The 18,829-nt window shown below is 44.7% G+C and overlaps 1 protein-coding gene across 1 annotated transcript; it reads right to left on the reverse strand.

Annotated features, from left to right (window-relative positions):
* Window positions 1-10,609: 10,609 nt before the first annotated feature.
* TAS2R1 (taste 2 receptor member 1) lies at window positions 10,610-11,506 on the reverse strand. Its single transcript, XM_060633958.2, has one exon. It carries the CDS (start codon window positions 11,504-11,506, stop codon window positions 10,610-10,612), a length of 897 nt encoding a protein of 298 aa, XP_060489941.2.
* Window positions 11,507-18,829: the final 7,323 nt, after the last annotated feature.

Raw genomic sequence — 18,829 nt, forward strand, 5'->3', positions numbered from 1 at the left:
ACCTGACCTGAGAAAAGCCGAGTGGTGGAGGCAATGTGTGAGGCAGCGGGGGCCGGGGGCGGGGGGGAGGGTGTCCTGGAAAATCAACTGTTATGAGGGCCGAGCAGCCCCCCGCCTGGGTCTTGTCATCCGTCCACACAGTGCGACTCCAGGGGGGACTTTTCAGCCTGTGGGTTGGGGTGCCGGGCGTCTCCTGGGCGCTAGAGGGCGCCAGCTCCCTGCCCCACTGGAGCAAAGGGGCGCACAGGTGGCTCCCTCCTCTCCTCTCCGCCTCCTTCCTCAGCTCCCATCTCTGGTCTTCTGCGAAGCAAACCTTCTCTGCACCCGACCTCCATTTCCACCTTCTTGCGCCGGTGGGCTCGGCCGCGCCTCGGTCATCATCCAGGAGTCTGTGCCGCACCGAGCACCGAGCACTGAGCACTTAGCCCTCAGCACCCCCAGGGGTCAGTGTTGCCGCCCAGCCCGTTGTTCCAGGGAGCGAGAAGCTCTGGCTTCAGACCGCGCCTGTGCGAGTCTCTCAGTCTCTGAGCCTCAGTTTCCTCATTTGTAGTGGGACCCATAACACCGGCCTTGGGTCCCAGTTTTCAAAATACTAGGATCAGGGCGCCTGGGTGTCTCAGTCCGTTGGACGTCTGACTCGCTTGCAGCTCAGATCATGATTTCACCGTGGTGAGATCAGCTGACAGCGAGGCGCCCACTTGGGGTTCTCTCTCCCTCTCTCTCTGCCCCTCCCCCCCTTCTCTCTCCCTCCAACTCAACCCCACCTGGGCTCTCCCTTGCTCTCTCGCAAATAAATATTCGTTGATTTAAAAAAAATGTAAAAATAAAAAATAACAAGATATTAGGATCCAGCCAGGCAGTGTGCATCATCATCATGGGTATTTTAATATTAATTTCTAAAAAAAAAAAAAAAAAAAAAAAAAAAAAAAAAAACCTATTAGAAGACAAGGTGTAATCATGGAATGTATTTGTGCCGTCCCTCTGTTATTCCAGTAAAAACTTTGAAGCCCAGGTCTTCCTGTGCCTCGGCACCCCAAGGACCGTGCTCTGAGCGGGGGCTTTGGAATCCGATCTCCTGATCCTGGATCCCGACGGCTCAGGGGCGGTGGGCAAATCACGTTTCCCGGGGCCCCGTTTCCACATTTTGCAACGTAGGATGAAAATCAGGCAGCCTTTCACACTGCTGGGACAACGCAATAAAGTAACCTTTGGGACATGTGAGGGGTAGAGCCCCGCCCGTGTTCAGCGTGAGGTGCCCTGAGGCCTTCCCGGGCTCCAGGGAGGATAATCCAGAAGAACCACCTAGTGCCGGCCCCACCCGAGAGCCTTGTCTGCCTGCTGCCCTGAAGCTTCAGCCTCCGCTCCACCCCTCCGAGCATTTCTGTCACCTCACAGCCAGCAGGCCCCGACAGGCTCTGTGCTCAGAGTGGTTCAGGAGAGTCCCGGGCCTGACACCTGTCCTCTTTGCAGGACAGAGCAGATGCCCCACCAGCTCCCTTGGAAGGTGTCTAACCACTGACATGGGGTTGATCGACCAACATTCAAAGCTGGTTAGGTTCTGTGTCAGGGTCACAGGAAAAGGCTTATAAAACGAAGATGAAAAGCTAAAGTTACTCCATTATTACTTTATTTTATTTTAATTTTTTAAACTCTATTTATTTTTGAGAGAGAGAGAGAGAGAAAGACTGAGTGGGGGAGGAGCAGAGAGAGAGAGGGAGACAGAGAACCCGAAGCAGACTCCAGGCTCTGAGCTGTCCACACAGAGCCCCATGTGGGGCTCGAACCCACAAACTGTAAGGTCATGACTGAGCTGTAGTTGGATTCTCAACCAACTGAGCCACCCAGATGCCCCTATAATTATTTTGGAAGAGAGAGCTTTTCCAATTGAAGTCTTTCTATACCTATTAAATTAGTAAACATTAAAAAAAGATCTTAAATAGCAGTGCTGGTCAAGATATGTAAAAACCAGCAGATTTGTGTATTGCTAACTGCAGCAAATCCATGCAATCTCCTTAAAAAGCAATTTGCCAATGCATTTCATAGCTGCCGACCTAGGACTCCTACTTCTGAGAACTTTCCCTATGAAATTATGCAAAAAGTAGGATAGACGAGAATCACAAAGATACCTATTAAACATTATTTATAATAGTAGAAATGAAATCACACTCAATGCTTCCCCAAATAAGGGCATAGAGAAGTAAAGTATATTAATTCATCTTTTAAACAAATATTTACCAAATGCCTTTATTTCTGGGCCCTGTGCTATATATCAGCTCAACAGTTATTAAAATGATAACTACAGCATAACAAGAAAATGCTTAACATCTTAAGGGAAATGAAATGTATTAAAATATCTCTTTGCCATGATTATAATGATATAAAATTAAATATTTTTATTCACAACATTTGAGTGGGAACATGGGCAAATCAAAATTGCTGATTTATTAAGAGGCTGAGTTTTGGATGACTTTCTTCTTCCTTATTTGTTATTCGATACTACTTTTTTTTTTTTTTTTTGCAATAAGCAAGAAATCCAATTAGAAATGTAAATATCCCCATTCCTGCAGCCCAGCAAAAGAATCACTGGGTTTCTCCGTAGCTCACACTCTAGGTCTTTGGAAGGCTTAGCCCCATGGGCCTGAGGATCCTTCCCCCTAAAATCCTTGCTGGCTTGTCTGCACTGTTCTGCTTTTTTTTTTTTTTTTTTTTTTTTTAATTTTTGCTCTCTTAGATATGATTTAAAACCCCAAAGAGAACTCGCTTGGAGAGTGATTTCACAAGAGGTCCATTCATTCTGTTCCTGGAAAAACAGGGAGACATGTTGCTATTCATTCTTGGGATCCCGCTGGGAACTCTTTGTGGGGCCTGGCACTCAGCCTGCACCAGATAAGAGCACCTGAGGGCACATCCAGGAGATCTGGGTGTGACCCCTGTGATTTGCAGGGGTGTTTTGTGAAACAAAACGCAGAGCACAGAAAAAACAGAGTAGTATGTTTTCAGGTGAAATTGCCCAGCTGAGCTAGCCGAACTAAACTCTGGTCACATTCCTACTTGGGGGCAGAGGGGATGGCTGTCCCCCACAGCATGCTCCTGGAAGGGGCTCACCTGCACAGACACTGGTCCCATCCAGGAAGGCATTTTTATTTTTTAACATTCTGGAAGCATACCAGTCGTAATCAGCTTGTTCCCTCTGAATTAGCCACCAGTGATTGAATCGGTCTTCAAAATTCTCAACTACAGGCAATCAAGCACAACTTTGATGCCCTGAGGGGTTAGAATTTCTAGTCTCTGACAATTTTCCCCAAGCACCCTCTGCCCTTTAAGAAAGAAAGAAAGAAAACTGGAAAGGAAAGGAAAGGAAAGGAAAGGAAAGGAAAGGAAGGAAGGAAAAGAAAGAAAGACAGAAAGAAAGAAGAAAGAAAGAAAAAATAGAAAGAAAGGAAAGGAAGGAAGGAAGAAGGAAGGAAGGAAAAGAAAGAAAGAAGAAAGAAAGAAAAATAGAAAGAAAGGAAAGGAAGGAAGGAAAAGAAAGAAAGAGAGAAAGAAAGAAAGAAACAAAGAAAGAAAGAAAAGAAAGAAAAAGAAAAAGAGAGAGGGAGGAAGAAGAAAGTGAAATCTACTTTTGAGGTTTATTTGTGTTCGACCTTAGAATTCCACTGCATAGTGTTACATTCACTGGCCTGTAAATTTGAATGGCAATGATCTATTTAGATTCTAAAGGTATCTAGATTCATAATGTTTGTCTACTAGCCCGAACGCAAGCTGATTCTAATAAGGAAGGCTGATTTAGAATTTAACAGTGAGTGAATTCCCAATGGAGACTGTCACCGTGTTTACCCACGGATGGCACCAGAACATAACTGTGGTAGTACTCCCAACCTCTGCCTCTTTCCTTTTATGATAGATTTTTAAAATCGTGGTAATATACATAACATTTACCATTCAAACCATTTTAAGCGTACAATTCAGTGGGACTGAGTACGTTCCCAGTGTTGTCTAACCATCACTGCTATTTCTAGAACTTTTTAATCATCCCAAACAGAGATTCTGTACCCATGAGCTCCCCAGCCCAGGCATCCTCTGTTCCACTTTCCATCTCTATAAATTTTGCCTTCTCTGCTGCCTCATCTAATCGGACTCACGTAGTATTGACCCTTTTGTGTCAGTCATCTTTCCCTTACAGTGTTTTCAGGGTTCACCCATTTTGAAGCATGTATCAGAACTCCATTCCCTTTCATGTCTGAACAACACTGTGTTGTAGGGATATTTTCATAAACCACATTTCGTTTACCTGTTTATTTCTTCTTTTAAAGTTTATTTATTTACATTGGGAGAGAGAGAGAGCTCGCACAAGCAAGGGAAGAGCAGAGAGAGAGGGAGAGACAGAATCCCAAGCAGGCTCTGCACCGTCAGTGCAGAGACTGACTCAGGGCTCGATTTCATGAACGATGAGATCATGACCTGAGCTGAACTCAGGAGTCAGTTGTTTGGACAGCCTGAGCTGCCCAGGTGCCCCCTCGTTTACCGGTTCATCTGCTGATTGACACTTGGGTTATTTCTACTCTTTAGCTATTGTGAGTAATGCCGCTATGAATATTGCTATACAGGCGTCCGCTTAAGCCTCTGTGTTCAATCTCTTGGGGATATTCCTAGGAATGGAATTGTTGGGCCATATGAAAATTCCATGTTTATCTTTTTGGGGAACCACCCAACTGTTTTGCACAGTGGAGTCCCCACTTGACCTGCCCGTTTGGTAGAATTGCTTTTATTCCCAGATAGTTGCTGCCTGCCTCTCTGAGGGCATCTCCTGTCTCCCCCTCTTTCTATGGGTGTGGCCACTCGGCCATGGGGGTGGATACGGCGGAGCTTCAGAAGAACCACGGTGCGACTCGTGGCAACAGGGCTGCTGCAAGCGGGCGGCCATCACGGATCGTACGTGAGAAGACACTCCCTCCAAACCCTGCGACTGATTGTGTGATCGATGACTAGCATGAAACATAAAACTGCCATTTCTGTGGGTCAAAAAGGGTCCCATTTCAGCCCTTGGATACGGCTTAACAACTGAAAACACCAGCAGCAACAAGGCATTGATTCCACTGCCTCACTGACTCCTCTGCTCAAGTTTGGAATTATTCTCACCCCCACTTCTAAGAGGGGGAAACATGATGTTCAGGTTTTTCAAGACTGGATTTTAGCTATGACCCTCTGTTGTTCAACAGGTTCCTTCCCAGTGCACTCCCCTTCTGTCCCAAGGTGCTGCTGGAGATTCCTTGAGATAGAATGGATCTCGGTCCCCGTTGCTTGGGAGTTACATCGTTAGAGCTCACAGTTACGAACCTGGAACTTGGTTCAGTATGTGCTCTCCATTCTTAATATCCCTATTTCACAGATCAAGGAACAGAGGATCAGCTCATTACTGTGCCTACTGCATCGCACAGAAGTTACTTAAACGACCAGAATAGCAGGTGCAGTTTTAGCGAGAACAGAGGAAGCCAGCTTGTCAGTCTTGAAATGCAATGGTTTGCCTTGTGCATGGACTAATTCCCTATCTTTCAATGGTATTATACAAATCCACTGAGGCTCCCAATCTAAAATATTGTGCTCAAGGTTTCTTCTCTCCTTCCCTAGAGCCTGTTTTCTGGATCTATCATCAACCAGTGCCATTAAGAACATCATGCTTCCGTGATCAAAAGCGTAAGTCTGTATTTCAAGAATTCCAAGTATGAGAGCAGAAAGCAGTGGGGAATGTGCTGGAGAATTTTATCATGAAACTGAGCTTCCTGACCGTATCTGGTCAGTGTTCTCTGGAAGCCAATTGCCTAGGTCTTAAATGAAAAATAAAACATTAATTTATACTCACAAGCACAACATCTGCTTTCTAAATGAGTGGGTTTACAGCCAGAGGGCAACCCATACATTTAGTAATATAATATCCTATCCCACTGTTAGCCACTTATTTATTTTCCAAATCCTTTTCCACCTGCCTGTTTTCAGAAGAATCTGGCTTCCCCAGTGGTTCTGGAATTTAGGTCATTCAGACCATGCTCACCGAGCGCTGAGCCCAATTTAGCTATAGGACCTCACATATCCCTAAATTCAAATTCTACCCAGTCATACATCAGCATGGACTTGCATTACTTACACAAATCTAGAAGAAGAGAGTTTAGTTACAAGAAGCTGAAGAATTCACCCAGGACCATGCATTTTAACCTCAAAAATAGAGAGTCACAATGTATCTTTTTCCTTAACAATGCTGAGTTTTAAACAAAATGAATTCTCAGCGCTCATTTTAAAAACGGACATATTTTCAGACATTTAAGTCGATATTTTATTTAATATTATTTATGCTGATGATCTTGTGGAAAACTGTTTAAAATAAAAACTAATAGGGGCGCCTGGGTGGCTCAGTCGGTTAAGCGTCCGACTTCGGCTCAGGTCATGATCTTGCAGTTTGTGAGTTTGAGCCCCGCATCGGGCTCTGTCCTGACAGCTCAGAGCCTGGAGCCTCCTTCAGATTCTGTGTCTCCTCCTCTCTCTGCCCCTCCCCTGCTCACGCTCTGTCTCTCTCTGTCTCTTAATAATAAATAAACACTTAAAAAATAAAATGAAATAAAATGAAAACCAATAAAACACCAAAAAGAAAAAAGGAAACCCACACTTCATTGGTTTGAATATGTTTTAAATCACAGGAAACAATCACCAACTCCTGAGCCGCAGCCAGAATGATGAAGTAGATCCAGATGTCACAGATCTGAAGCCAAATGTTTACGTCACATCTTAAAAACAATCGGTATTGAGTCCCGTGAAGCTATGGAGCCATATATTAGGTACTTTTGTGTATCAAGGAAACAGAGGGTGATGCTGGCTTTATATACAAAGGTAATGAAATAAATGTCCACAAGGTAACTGAATTTATGTTGACTCTCTCCCAAAGCCTAATGTTTTCAGTCCATTGAAGCCGATTTTTCCAGAACCTACCCTCTCCCCTGGCATAAAGGTTTCAGTTGAATCTGCAAAGATTGGCAAAATAATATTTGTTTTAAAAAAAGAATATACCATTGAAACTAAGTTTGTGTTAATACAATCTCTAATCTGATTTCCAATCTCATACCCTAGTAAGACACTTTTTAAAACATGTGGGTCTCCCTGTCCCTGTTGTTTGGAGTTTTCTCCACTATGGGTGCCATCTGTCTGTAACATCTGTTATCCCATGGATTGCCAAAGTCAATTTGGATGATCTGCCTGGTTTCTTTCTCTTTTGGATATTTCTGACTACCTGACCCTCTTGTTACCCGAAGAGATGTCGGTCTATATGGACAAAAGTTGGTGTAACCATATTTCTAAAGCCTAAGATTTGAATATTCATAGTCTGATGAGTATGACTAATACCTAAGCATCCAACAGGGTGTTAAGGTCTATCTGCATGGGGCTCCTGGGTGGCTCAGTCAGTTGAGCATCTGACTGTGGCTCAGATCACAATCTGGCAGTTTGTGAGTTTGAGCCCCGCATCGGGCTCTGTGCTGACAGCTCAGAGCCTGGAGCCTACTTCAGATTCTGTGTCTCCCTCTCTCTCTGCCCCTCCCCTGCTGATGCTTTCTCTCTGTCTCTGTCTCTGTCTCTGTCTCTCTCTCTCAAAAATAAATAAACATTAAAAAAAATTTTTAAAAAGATCTGTTTGGAATGGGTGGTCATCAGTTTGAAGACCGGTAGACATTAAATGCTAATGTGCTCCTAGCACTTCCAGATTATTCTGTCTTCAACAGTTATTATATTTGAATGAGTGACTGAGAATTCGAAAGGCATTTGTGGGATATTTGGGTGACTCATTCAGTTGGGCATCTGACTTCGGCTCAGGTCATAACCTCGAAGTTCATGGGCTCGAGCCCTGCGTTGGGCTCTGTGCTGACAGTTCAGCCTGGAGCCTGCTTTGGATTCTCTGTCTCCCTCTCTCTCTGCTTCTCCCCTCCTTGTGCTCTGTCTCTCTCTCCCTCAAATAAATAAATAAACATTAAAAAAAAGGCATTAGTAATTTGTGAGACTTTTTAAATTGTTGCATTTATTTTAATTTTTTTTTTATTTCAAAGAGAGAAGGCATGAGCAGGGGAGAGGGGCAGAGAGCAAGATAGAATCTTAAGCAGGCTCCACACTCAATGAGGAACTTGACGTGGGGCTCAATCCCATGACCCTGAGATCATGGCCTAAGCCAAAATCAAGAATGGGACACTCAGGCAACTGAGCCACCCAGGCGCCCCTGTGTTTCAATATTCAAATTATTACGGTATCTATACTTACAAAAAGTATTTATATCAGCACCTTTTCAGTCAGTTACCATGTTTAGTCACTGGAAACCACAGAGAATCCTTGACCAAAGGAGTCAGTGTCAGCATGGGGAGTGGGACACGAGGGGGCAATCCTGGCATTCTGGTTTGGGGCTGCTTACCGAACTCCTATCTGAAATGGGATGAGGTACTATGCTGGCTCCCTTTTCAGTGAGAGCCTGCCTGGTAGCCGATCCTCCTTTGCTCTTGACCGAGCAGGGCCGCTGGATCTACTCTGGCGGGGAGGGGTGGGGGACCACGGGCAGGGGATGAAGGGCACATAGCACTGTGCCCTGTAGTTAACAGCCTTCTGGCCTGACCCATGGGCATGTGACCCCCAGCCAAGGCTCCCAGGGGCCACAATGGCCAGTCCACGCCTATAGATGCAGGGGTAGGGTAGAGGAAGAGTCGGTACCTATACAGAGGCTAACCCCATGCTACCCAAGCTAGATGCCAGGACAGAAACAATTTGTCCAGGCTAAAGGTTCCAACCAAGGGCTGCTACAGAGGGATCAAAGGCTGAGTCTGTTTTGCTTCTACAATGGAGCAGTTAGCGTTCTACACAATATCCATCAACGAGATAGCCAGGTGACGTTTCTGGAAGAAATAGTTCTAGGAGAGTAGATTGCAAAAACGTTTCTACAGAAAAGAGTATGCATCCTCTTTTCTAGAACTCCTTGGTAACGTTTAAGTATCCAAACAGTCTGACCTTAATATTCATCTCATTTACTAGCCTTCTGAAAGCAGAAGTTGCAGGTAATGGAATCAGGATTTGGCATCAGAGGAAAAAAAAAAATCACAAGAGAGTTTGTATATTTACATATTTCTCCCTGAATGTTTGAAACCGCCCCCACTCTCTCTCTATCCACCTGCCGGTATACACACCGTGATTCAAAGAGCCGGCATCCGCACTTGAGATGCACAGAAAATAAAAGTAACTCTTCACTGTCCCCTCTCAAAGCGGGAGAAATAATCACCTACAGGACACAACTGCTGTTCCCCGAGCTGGATGCCTGGGTGCACGATTAGTTATAAACCTTCCCACCTACTGGGACGAAGGAAAATAAAATAGCAGGAAGATGGAGACTGTTAATTTGCTCCTTGGTGGGGGGAAGTCTGAGATGCATACCCAAGTTCCCACACCCAAGAAGATAAATACTTTCCTGCAAAGACTTCTGTTATTTTAGTACAACCAAGCGTGCATGTCTTGGGCGAGGAAACCATCCTCTGAATCTCCATTCCTGGCAATTGGCCAACCCAAACCTCAACAGGCTTTCCATCATCACACATGAGCTACAAGCTCTAGCCAAACTGGGGAACGTCTTTCATTTCACAGGAAGCAAAAGGGTTCCGAAGCTGTTTTAGAAATACCTATATATCTGAGCATCTAAAAACCATCAGTCACGTAGCAAATGCATCTGTGACGTGAGGCGGACGGAGAAGCCCCCAGTCCACCCACCTACTGGTGTTGCTTCATTGGGAAGACATGCGATGTGGTAGGAGTTCTAATTTGGTACCATCGGTTGAAAAGGTCCCAAAGCCGAGCGCACAAATGCAAGATGAAACAGCTTTTCAAACTATTTTCTGGTCTGTGGGCCTGGTTAGGGGAAATGGAAAATTCAGGCCTGGGTTCCTCTTTCCTCCTCCATCTGCCTGCTCTTTTGGGCAGTTGATGGGACATGTCAACATGGCGTCTAGCATCTCAGCAGTGTGGCATCGGTGAGCAAGCTTACCAGGACAGAGAAGGCCAGCCTGTCCTCAGCTCTCTCTCAGATCGGACGACTCTAACAAACAGAGAAAAAATAATCTGCAAGTTAGACCCAAAAGGAGCAACCAGTCCTTTCAAGATCCATCATCTAGATGAGGCATCGGGCGCACGGGGACCCCACGGCATTCACACACCCTTCTGACATCACGAGTTCAAAAGTCCTTTTCTTTTTGTCTAAACTTTTTGAGAAAATTGCTGATTCACGTGCAGCTGTGAGAAATAATACAGATCGATCCCCTTACCACTTACCCAGTCTTTCCCAATCAGGTAACATCTTGCACCCTGATAGTACAGTATCACAATGAGGGTATTGACATTGATGCGATCCGCCAGTGTGCGTTGGGCTCTGAAAATCAATATAACCCTTTGAAAAAGGGGCAAAGCCATAAAAATGCCTCAGGTTAGACAAACAGTCCAAGCTTTGTGTAATTCTGAGCAGACTGCTTTGTTTGACTCAAGAAGGTATGGCAGGCATCGTCAGCTCGTGGAACTGCCAGTTCTCCGAATGGACCAAAGTTCTCTCTCACTGGCAGCACTGCCCATGGAGGAGGAACTTCTTCGCATTTTGTTTCAGTTTAGGATTTCCCGAAATTAAGATAATAGAGTGTCCCGAAGGGTAGGACCCAAACACCAAGATACAGAACAGAAACATGAAGCTTCTGAGCTCAAAAATGTGAGAAGAGAGCAAAGCAGCCGTCATGTAGTGGGAGAGATAGAGGACCAAGAAGGACAGAATGGACAGAAGCGCACTCACATGGACACCTGTGCTACCGTCCCTGGTGCCCGTCGCTGTGTTTCTCATCTGCCAGGTATGTCTCCCCAGAGAAAACACCAGGAGCAGAGTAGAAATGAGGAAGATAACGAACGGCAGTGAAAACCTAGCAAGAAAGACAATCTGTAAATCAGATGTTTCTTTGATTTGAGTTGTTGCATTTGGGGAGAAAAGTCTCAACAAGCCTTCTTGGGAAAGAACCCACGTATGCTTGCTGTAGAAAACCAAAGGGACGGAGGCAAAAAGCAGAGACCCGATGATCAGCCATGGCACCAACTTGGATATCCTCATCTTCAACCAGAAGAAGAGTGGGTGAGCGATGGGGGAGATCTTGGCGCAGTAGAAAACGCCGAGCCATGTGGCCAGCCAAAGTCCCATTTCATTTACAAACATGAATACCGCAAAATTCTTAACAAGTGGAAGGAAGTCGATCAAGGAGAGAGTAACCAGATTAATGTAGAAGATAAATGACTGCAGACAAATCCTGGAAATCGCCAGGCAGGAAAGAAGGAGATCCAACGGAATCATCTTTCTCTGCTTGATCAACTCAATGCCATTCACAATCACAATGATGCCATTTGCAAAAACTCCGATGAGACATTGTATCACTGGAAGAAGAAAATGGATAATGAGGTAAAAGTCTAGCATCCTGAGAAGAAAAAAATCGGTTACTTTAAAAACTGATGTATTTATAGATTTTTGGACAGTGTAGATTATTCTAGTTTTCTATTTTTCTTCAACTAGGCTAGAAACCCTTTGGGGAACATGACTGACAAAAAAGGCAATGGGACAGGAAGGTGGCATACGTTTGTTTATATCACCGTTTTCTCAATTTGGTTCCGAGCCAGTCAAATAAGAAAGAGATACTCCAGCAATAATTTGCTTCTTGGCGATAGCTTTTGCATTTTCCAGATCTACTTAGCTTCGGACGTCGTCACAAGCAAATAGTGGAATCAGACACCTTCAGGGCTGGGAGAAGGGCTCCCGTACCACATAATCAGTGGAAACTCCTCTATCCTTCACCTCCACCATGAATATTGAATTGTGCCTGCAGGTGTAATTCTGCTTCGTGTTAGCGGGGCATTCTTTAAAAAGACATGACTCTGAGATGATCACTTCTGCTATAATGATGCAGAGTGGTCAGCACATAGGACTCCTGAGTAGTAGTTATCCAATATGCAATGGCTCAATGATTCAGGACCACTGAAAATGTAAAGCAGTTATATAATATATGGGATAAACAGAAAGCGTCAAAAAACATAGAGACAAAGGAGTTAGACTTACCCGTATGTGTATACAATCAGTCAAAAGCCTAAAGGAAGGCAATGTACCACTGAGAGAATCACTTAGAACCGTTCATACCCGTACCCATCTGCAGGATAACATAGGGTTTGAAACCTTTTCCCTGTTTTGTTTTTTTATCCAAAACTATGAGGTTTTTATGACATGATCTGGTTGTTCCAGGGGAAAAGTCATTTAGGAAAAGAGTACCCGATTCAGTTTGCTGTTCTAATTGTCGAACAGACTATTTTTGGAGAAATTAAATCAGCATTTATTAACATGCCTCCCGTACCAGGTGTTACACTAAGGCAGGTCCTCTCAATCTCCACACTATTGACATCGCGGGTTGGATGGTTCTTTGTTGGCGAGGGGCATAGCCCATGTGCTGTAAGATGCGTCTGCCAGCCAATGCCAGCAGCACACCCCACTCTCTAGGCAACCAGCGGCATTTCCAGACATTGCCAAATGCTCCCTGGGCGGCAAGACATTTTCCAGTGGAATGCCACGGTCCTAGATATCGAGGGGACGAAAGGGAATGGGACACGGTTTTCATCCTTAAGACGTTCAGAGACTGAGGGCAGAGCCCATCCCATGGACGGTGTGATCTACAACAAAGTCATGTGTTTGGATAATTCAGCAACTCCGTACCGGAGCATAAAGTGGGGAACAATTTATTGACGCTTTTCCGACTCAGCACTTGACCATACAGTTCCCAGCAGGAGTCCTAATGAGGCATGTCTTTGTGGATACATTTCCCTTTGTCCAAAGGTGCCGTAAAGGATACTTAGCATGAATCTTGCTGGTAGAAAACATTAGTGGTGGGGATAAATCTCCTGGTTACTTTATCATTCTTCCCTGAATATGCAATGTCTGTGCAGTGTAGGACTCTTCTCTGTTCTTGTCACGGCTTCAGTGAGATAAAGGAAACAAACAGGAACATCATCAAAGGGGGCATCGAGGGAGCCAGATCCTGAAAATCTATGAAATGAATTCATAGATCCTGAAGATCTATGAAAATGGATCCGGATTCAAGCATGACAAACAAGATGAATCTTGTTCCTCTCCATCAGGTGGGAAGAAAAATGTACTTAAAAAACACTTTCTGTTTGTCCGTTCTGACGGCTGGAAAAGCAAAAACAGAAGGGCCTCCAGCTACGAAACGATGAAGCCAAAAACTCTCAAAAGAGCAGCAACCCCTATTTCCCTGGTTCTCAGTCAAACCTCCGTGCTTCCGCCCTGTCACTTCGTGGCCTGTGAGACTCGGCTCTTTGAGGGCATATCTGGGCTTTCTCCTCACCCCCTACCCCACTCATTCCTTTGGTATTTGGTGCATGGTACTTTTGCGACATAGAACCGGAGTCGGTTATATAAGGCTTTTCATAACAAAGGAAAAGAGAACTAAATGTTGTAAAGTCGTCTCGAGAGTTTCTGTTTTCTGCCGGTTCCTAGAGCCATCGGGTCATAGGACCCCCGTCTAACTCTTCCCTGTTGCCCCAATGTGGTGGCGACGTTTACGTACTGAGCCCTTCAGCATGGTTTGGGCACCCCAATATTGCAAAACAGTCATGGTGACACAAGGGAAAGGGTGGACAAAAGTTGATTCTGAGTCTAAAACAACAGTCCGGTCTTCCAGCACTGACCACAAACTAGCAGGTGCAGCTGAGGTGATGCACGGTCCACCAAAGACTTAAAGGGAATAACTCTGTCTAATTGTGTTTATTGGCTGCTGCTTGTCTGGTGGATTGAAGCTTCTTGAGGGGATATCGGTCCTCAAATGTTCTCTTACAATTTTTGTTAGAACCAGCTTGGGGGCTAGAGGCAATCCTTCAACAGAGAGCTTCGGTTCTTGTAGGTCTTCTGATATGGAAATCCCATGGAGTAAAAAATAAAGACTCATGAGGCTTAAGCTACATTTTTTTCATTAAATAATTTCCATCACCCATGTCTTCAGTGACCACGCACAAAGGCTGCTGACAAGGGCTGCCACCTCGCCCGAGACTGGCACTTCCTACACGGAGGGAAGGCAGAATAAAAGACGTCTATGCCTGGGAGCACAGCATTTGTGTGGCTGCTAAGCCGATGCCCCATTCAACCCCAGGAGGCGGCTGCTGTCAGTGCTGATGCGAAGCCCTCCGAGGTGGTGTTACCCAGCCTTCCCCCTAGATTCCACCACGTCCGTCAAGATAACCGTGGCCTTGGTCATGCTCTTGTGCTAAGAGAGACTGAGCTAAGTATTTTAATGAGGAACCCAACAAACCCACGAAAGAAAAAAAAAAAAAGGTCCTAAATACAGACCCCTCTGCGTCTTTTAAGCTGTTTGTTTCGGTGAGAAGGACACGTCAGAGAGTTTCTGGGTCTGAGATGAAAAACGTACACGTCTGGCCTCACCTGTCAGTCACTGGCTCGAGATGGTGACAGTTTTACATGGACAAATGGCTCGGAACAGATGGAACAAGTCCCGATGTGGAGAAATTCACATGATGATTACCCCGTATTACCCTGATTAAATCTGCTCACTCGCACTCATCTGTAATGAGCAATCATTAAAAGAGACAACACTAAATATTCTCGAGGTAACTGACAGGCGGAAAGAGTTGCTTATTTATATTCAAATCACTCAGCTCCTCAAAAGAAAGTGCGATTTTTTTTCACACGCAGTTAGATTGACAGCGGCGAGCTTTTCACCAGGTAGAAGGCTATAATGATCATCTTTCTGCCTTCCAGTGGCACACGGACATTTGCTCTGAGATTAGAGTCATCATGAAAGTGAGTGATGGTTTTAATACCTTTCCCAAGTGGGTGTTCCCACTTCATTACCAAGGGAACAATTCCTGCTCCAAGGAGCATGTGCATGTATTAACATTATTGTATATTTAATAAGATCGTTCAAATAAGAAAGAAATAGACCCGGGGCAAACCGGCGCAGACCTCCTTGCTGAATCTTCCCGGGAGCAGAGCTCAGTCCTTGTGAAGCCGATATGGAATTTACTGCATCTGAAATTCACAGCATTTTGGTCAGAAAGCTCCCGACTCTTTCAGACTACTCATTCTTTAAATCTATTCATTTGTTTCTCTCCCCTTAAATTTGCAGTTGATCTCCGGGACTAAAATTTTTGTGTTTAATATTCAGGTCACTCCCATTTACTTGTCCTTTCCCTTCCCCTGCATATCCTGGTCATATATTTCCATGCTTTTCCTTTACTCTTCTCAATATGCTGAAATTTATTTGCATGGCAGCAAATAGAATCATGGTACGATGTAATAATACATTGAATTCAGGTCCTACATGTAACGAACATTACAGACAAGAACCCCTTGTTAGTTACAATGTGGAAAAGGAAGCCAGAGATGCTTGCACATGAGTCCCTGGAATAATCTTGACTCCTAACAATTTTGTCTTCAGCTGGAAAGTGAGCTGTGGAACTTCCAATTCTTCCCTCCCTTCTTCTTCCCCTGTTGTCTCCCCTACCTTCCTCTCTTTCTCCCTCTCCCTTCCTCCCTTTCTCCATATGTCAACACACATTTACTGTATGTGTTATGAAATGAGGCACTATTCCAGCATGGAATATGTAGTAATGCACAAGACAGTCAAAGTCTCTGTCATCTTGGAAATTACCTTTTGGTAATCTGCTGGGGAGGAGAAGAATTAGCGAGGAGAGAAAGAAATACTTCCGGGTAACATAGGGAGAGGTGCTATTTTAGAGAGCGTGCTCAGAGGAGGTAAACTTTCCCAGAGAGGAGGTGATGATCATTGGAAAGAGAACCGAATGAGAAAGGATTGTCTTTGGATGTCTGGGAGATGAACAGAGGGCAGGAGATGGTGATGCCCTCTTGAGTCAAAAAGAGAGAGAGAGAGAGAGAGAGAGAGAGAGGGCTTGAAGTGTTCTGGAAAAACAAAGGACCAAACTTTGCAGTTGCTGGAGAAGCATGAGCAAGGAGAAGAACCCAAAGTGAGGACAGCAGAAGGGCAGAAATGGCCAGATTGTGGAGGACTGTGGGTCACAGTAAGAGCTAGATTGCATCCTCAGTGTGACAGGAAGCCATCATAAGGTTTGTGTGCATGTGTGTGTTAGTGGGAGGGTTTGTCATAATCAGATCTACGTCCAAAACATTTACTCTGGCTGTTGTAAAACCCCAGAACAACACCATTTACTCTGGATGACAGACTTGGGGGTCAGGAAAAGGAAAGAGCAGAGACAGGAAAACCAATCCAAAGGCTATTGCAGACCAGGCAAGGGATATTGTTGGCTTAAATAAGATTGGTGGCACAGAGTAGAAAGAGGTGTCTGGATTGGTAATATATTTTGAAGGTAGAACCAACAGGGATTTCAGATGGCTTTGATGGGGAAAGAGAAAAATAAGAATTACTCTTGGGTCATTGGCATGATCCACTGGTGAGTGATGGTGCCATTTTTCAAGAAGGGAGAGGTTGGACGAAGGTTCACATCAAGAGCTCTGTTGTGGACGTGTTCTGCCCGAGATGCCTGTTATAGGTTGGGGGATTATTAAGCAGTGGGTGAGAGATCTGGAATCTGGGGAGTTACAAAGCCTGGAAATACACATTTGGAATTCACCTGCGTATAGATGATGCTTAAAGTCACGAGACTGGTTAAGATCACGTAGGAAAGAGATTGCCAATGGGGAGGTCTGAGCACTATAAATAAGAAACAGAACAGTTTGTGCATTCGTGTCACCCTTACTGTCCTGTCTGATGCCGTCTCTTTGTGGAAGGAAGCCTGATGAAAGCAGAATATGTGAGCCAACTCTTCCTTCCCTGAAGTCTACACTGCTAGTCGAGGTTTCCTAATCTCTTTATGTACGGCTGATTCTATTTGCTGTTTCATTTAGAAATTTCACTTCTTTATTTATAACACAGACGGGTCTATTTGATAAATTTGATTATACATGTTATGCTGGGTTTATCAAGAAATCGTTAAGCTTTTCTTATTTTCTATGCACCGGAAAATTTAAATAACATGGGAATTATCTGTTTCTTGGGGGATGGAAAGTATTCACAGTGAAAGCATCTGAGGCCAGGGGCTTTTGGGAAGGGGCAAAATACTCACCATTTCTTTAGCCCTTAAAATGCTAAACAATTGGCAGACATTGTCTCTGTTTGCCCTTTTGACAACTCTATGAAATCAATGTTCTCTCCACTTTAGAGATTATTAAATTGAGGTACACAGGGGACTGGAAATTGCCCTCAGGCATGCAAGTAAAAAGTAACGTTTCCAAGATGTGGACCACAAGCTGACTTCAAATCCTATGTGTGTCCTTAACCATTCAGCACCACTGCTCCCCTGTTAACACTCGTAATAACGGTGAAGATTCCTTTCTGTGGTTTCACGTGAAGATTGGACAACTGCTTTTTTTGCCTGCCGAGCACACATCCCACCTGCCCCCCCACCCCCACACCACTGCCTTTACCCTGATTTTCTTTGGAAGAACCACCTCTCCTCCATTCTTGTTTATGTGCCTTATTTGGGACTCCCCATCTCCAAATCCAGAAATAGGCACATGAGCTAGGTGTGACAGCTAACATTTCCATTCACCTGACCAGGGATGAGCCATTCAGGAATGAGCATGAGGCCCAAATTTGTCAAGTCAGAGGTAATCCCAGAACTTTTGCTTGGGCAGCCTGGGAAAAATGTCCCTCTCCCTCGAAAAGAGGATGTCTTTCTGGTGCTGTTGGCAGCCATTCTGCCACCATGAGAGGCAGACTTGAACCTGTCTAAGAACGGATTCTGCGCGGAGAGCAGCCATGCTGAAAGAAGACAGAGCAAGACCAGGGCTCAGAACACTTCAGCCCCTGCAACCCAGCCTTCACTTCCTGTTGGCCTTGACATTGAAATGAACCCGTAAGTTTCCAGCTTTTGCTGAAGTGAGCTTTGGTCGCTTTGGGCGTCTTAGAATATAACAGCCGCGTGTTGTAGAGAAAGGCAGAGATGTTCTTTCCACTTTTCACATTGAGGCATTGGAGCCAGAGAAGTGATGTGCTCAAAGCCAGTCATTTAACAATATACCCAGGGCTTGAACCTGTGATCTCTAAATTAAAGTTGACTGCTCCCTTCATGGAACTCATGGTTGTCTCAGACATATTTGTAGAACTTTTTAGAAAAAAATTACAGATTTCTTTTCTGGGGTTTCCCTTATACATTTAATTATTTCTTTCCCCTCACATACTTACTCTGGAAGCTCGGATTTTTATTGTGCTGTAAGAAGGGTTTGCAAGGCATAAGGTTACCATATGGGCATGAGAAGTTTCATTCATTCTGAACTGCACAGAATTTCCCTGGCACTCTATGCTGACTGGCTACACTCCATCCAGAAGATGTGCGGTCCAGTAGATTCTAATATGCCTCCACGTATATGCTGGTTGCAACCATTGGATTGGAGACACGGAGGAAGAAGAGGCATATCTGGTTTTGAAATCCATTGTGTGCCATTTCTGCCCTGGTCCAATCTTGTATGGTTCTCTCTCATCCTAGGAGCCAAAATCTTTGCTAAGACTGAGCATTCCAGGTTTTCATGAATAAAGTCTGTCTAGGACCTTGTTTCTCACCTCCTTGAGCCAACTTTCTCCAGATGTGATTTTCCAATTCCTAGAAGACCCAGATTGTTTTTCCTTGCTTTGTTTCCCCAGAAGCTGGGAACAGGCTTCATGGTTTAGGGATGTTGGCCCCATTCCCT

Source organism: Panthera onca, chromosome A1, assembly GCF_046562875.1.
Source record: "Panthera onca isolate mPanOnc1 chromosome A1, mPanOnc1 haplotype 2, whole genome shotgun sequence".
In the NCBI taxonomy this organism is placed as follows: Eukaryota; Metazoa; Chordata; class Mammalia; order Carnivora; family Felidae; genus Panthera; species Panthera onca.

What these genes read in the sequence shown, in the direction of transcription:
- TAS2R1 (XM_060633958.2), bottom strand. Translation starts at nt 11,506, where the DNA reads ATGCTAGACTTTTACCTCATTATCCATTTTCTTCTTCCAGTGATACAA.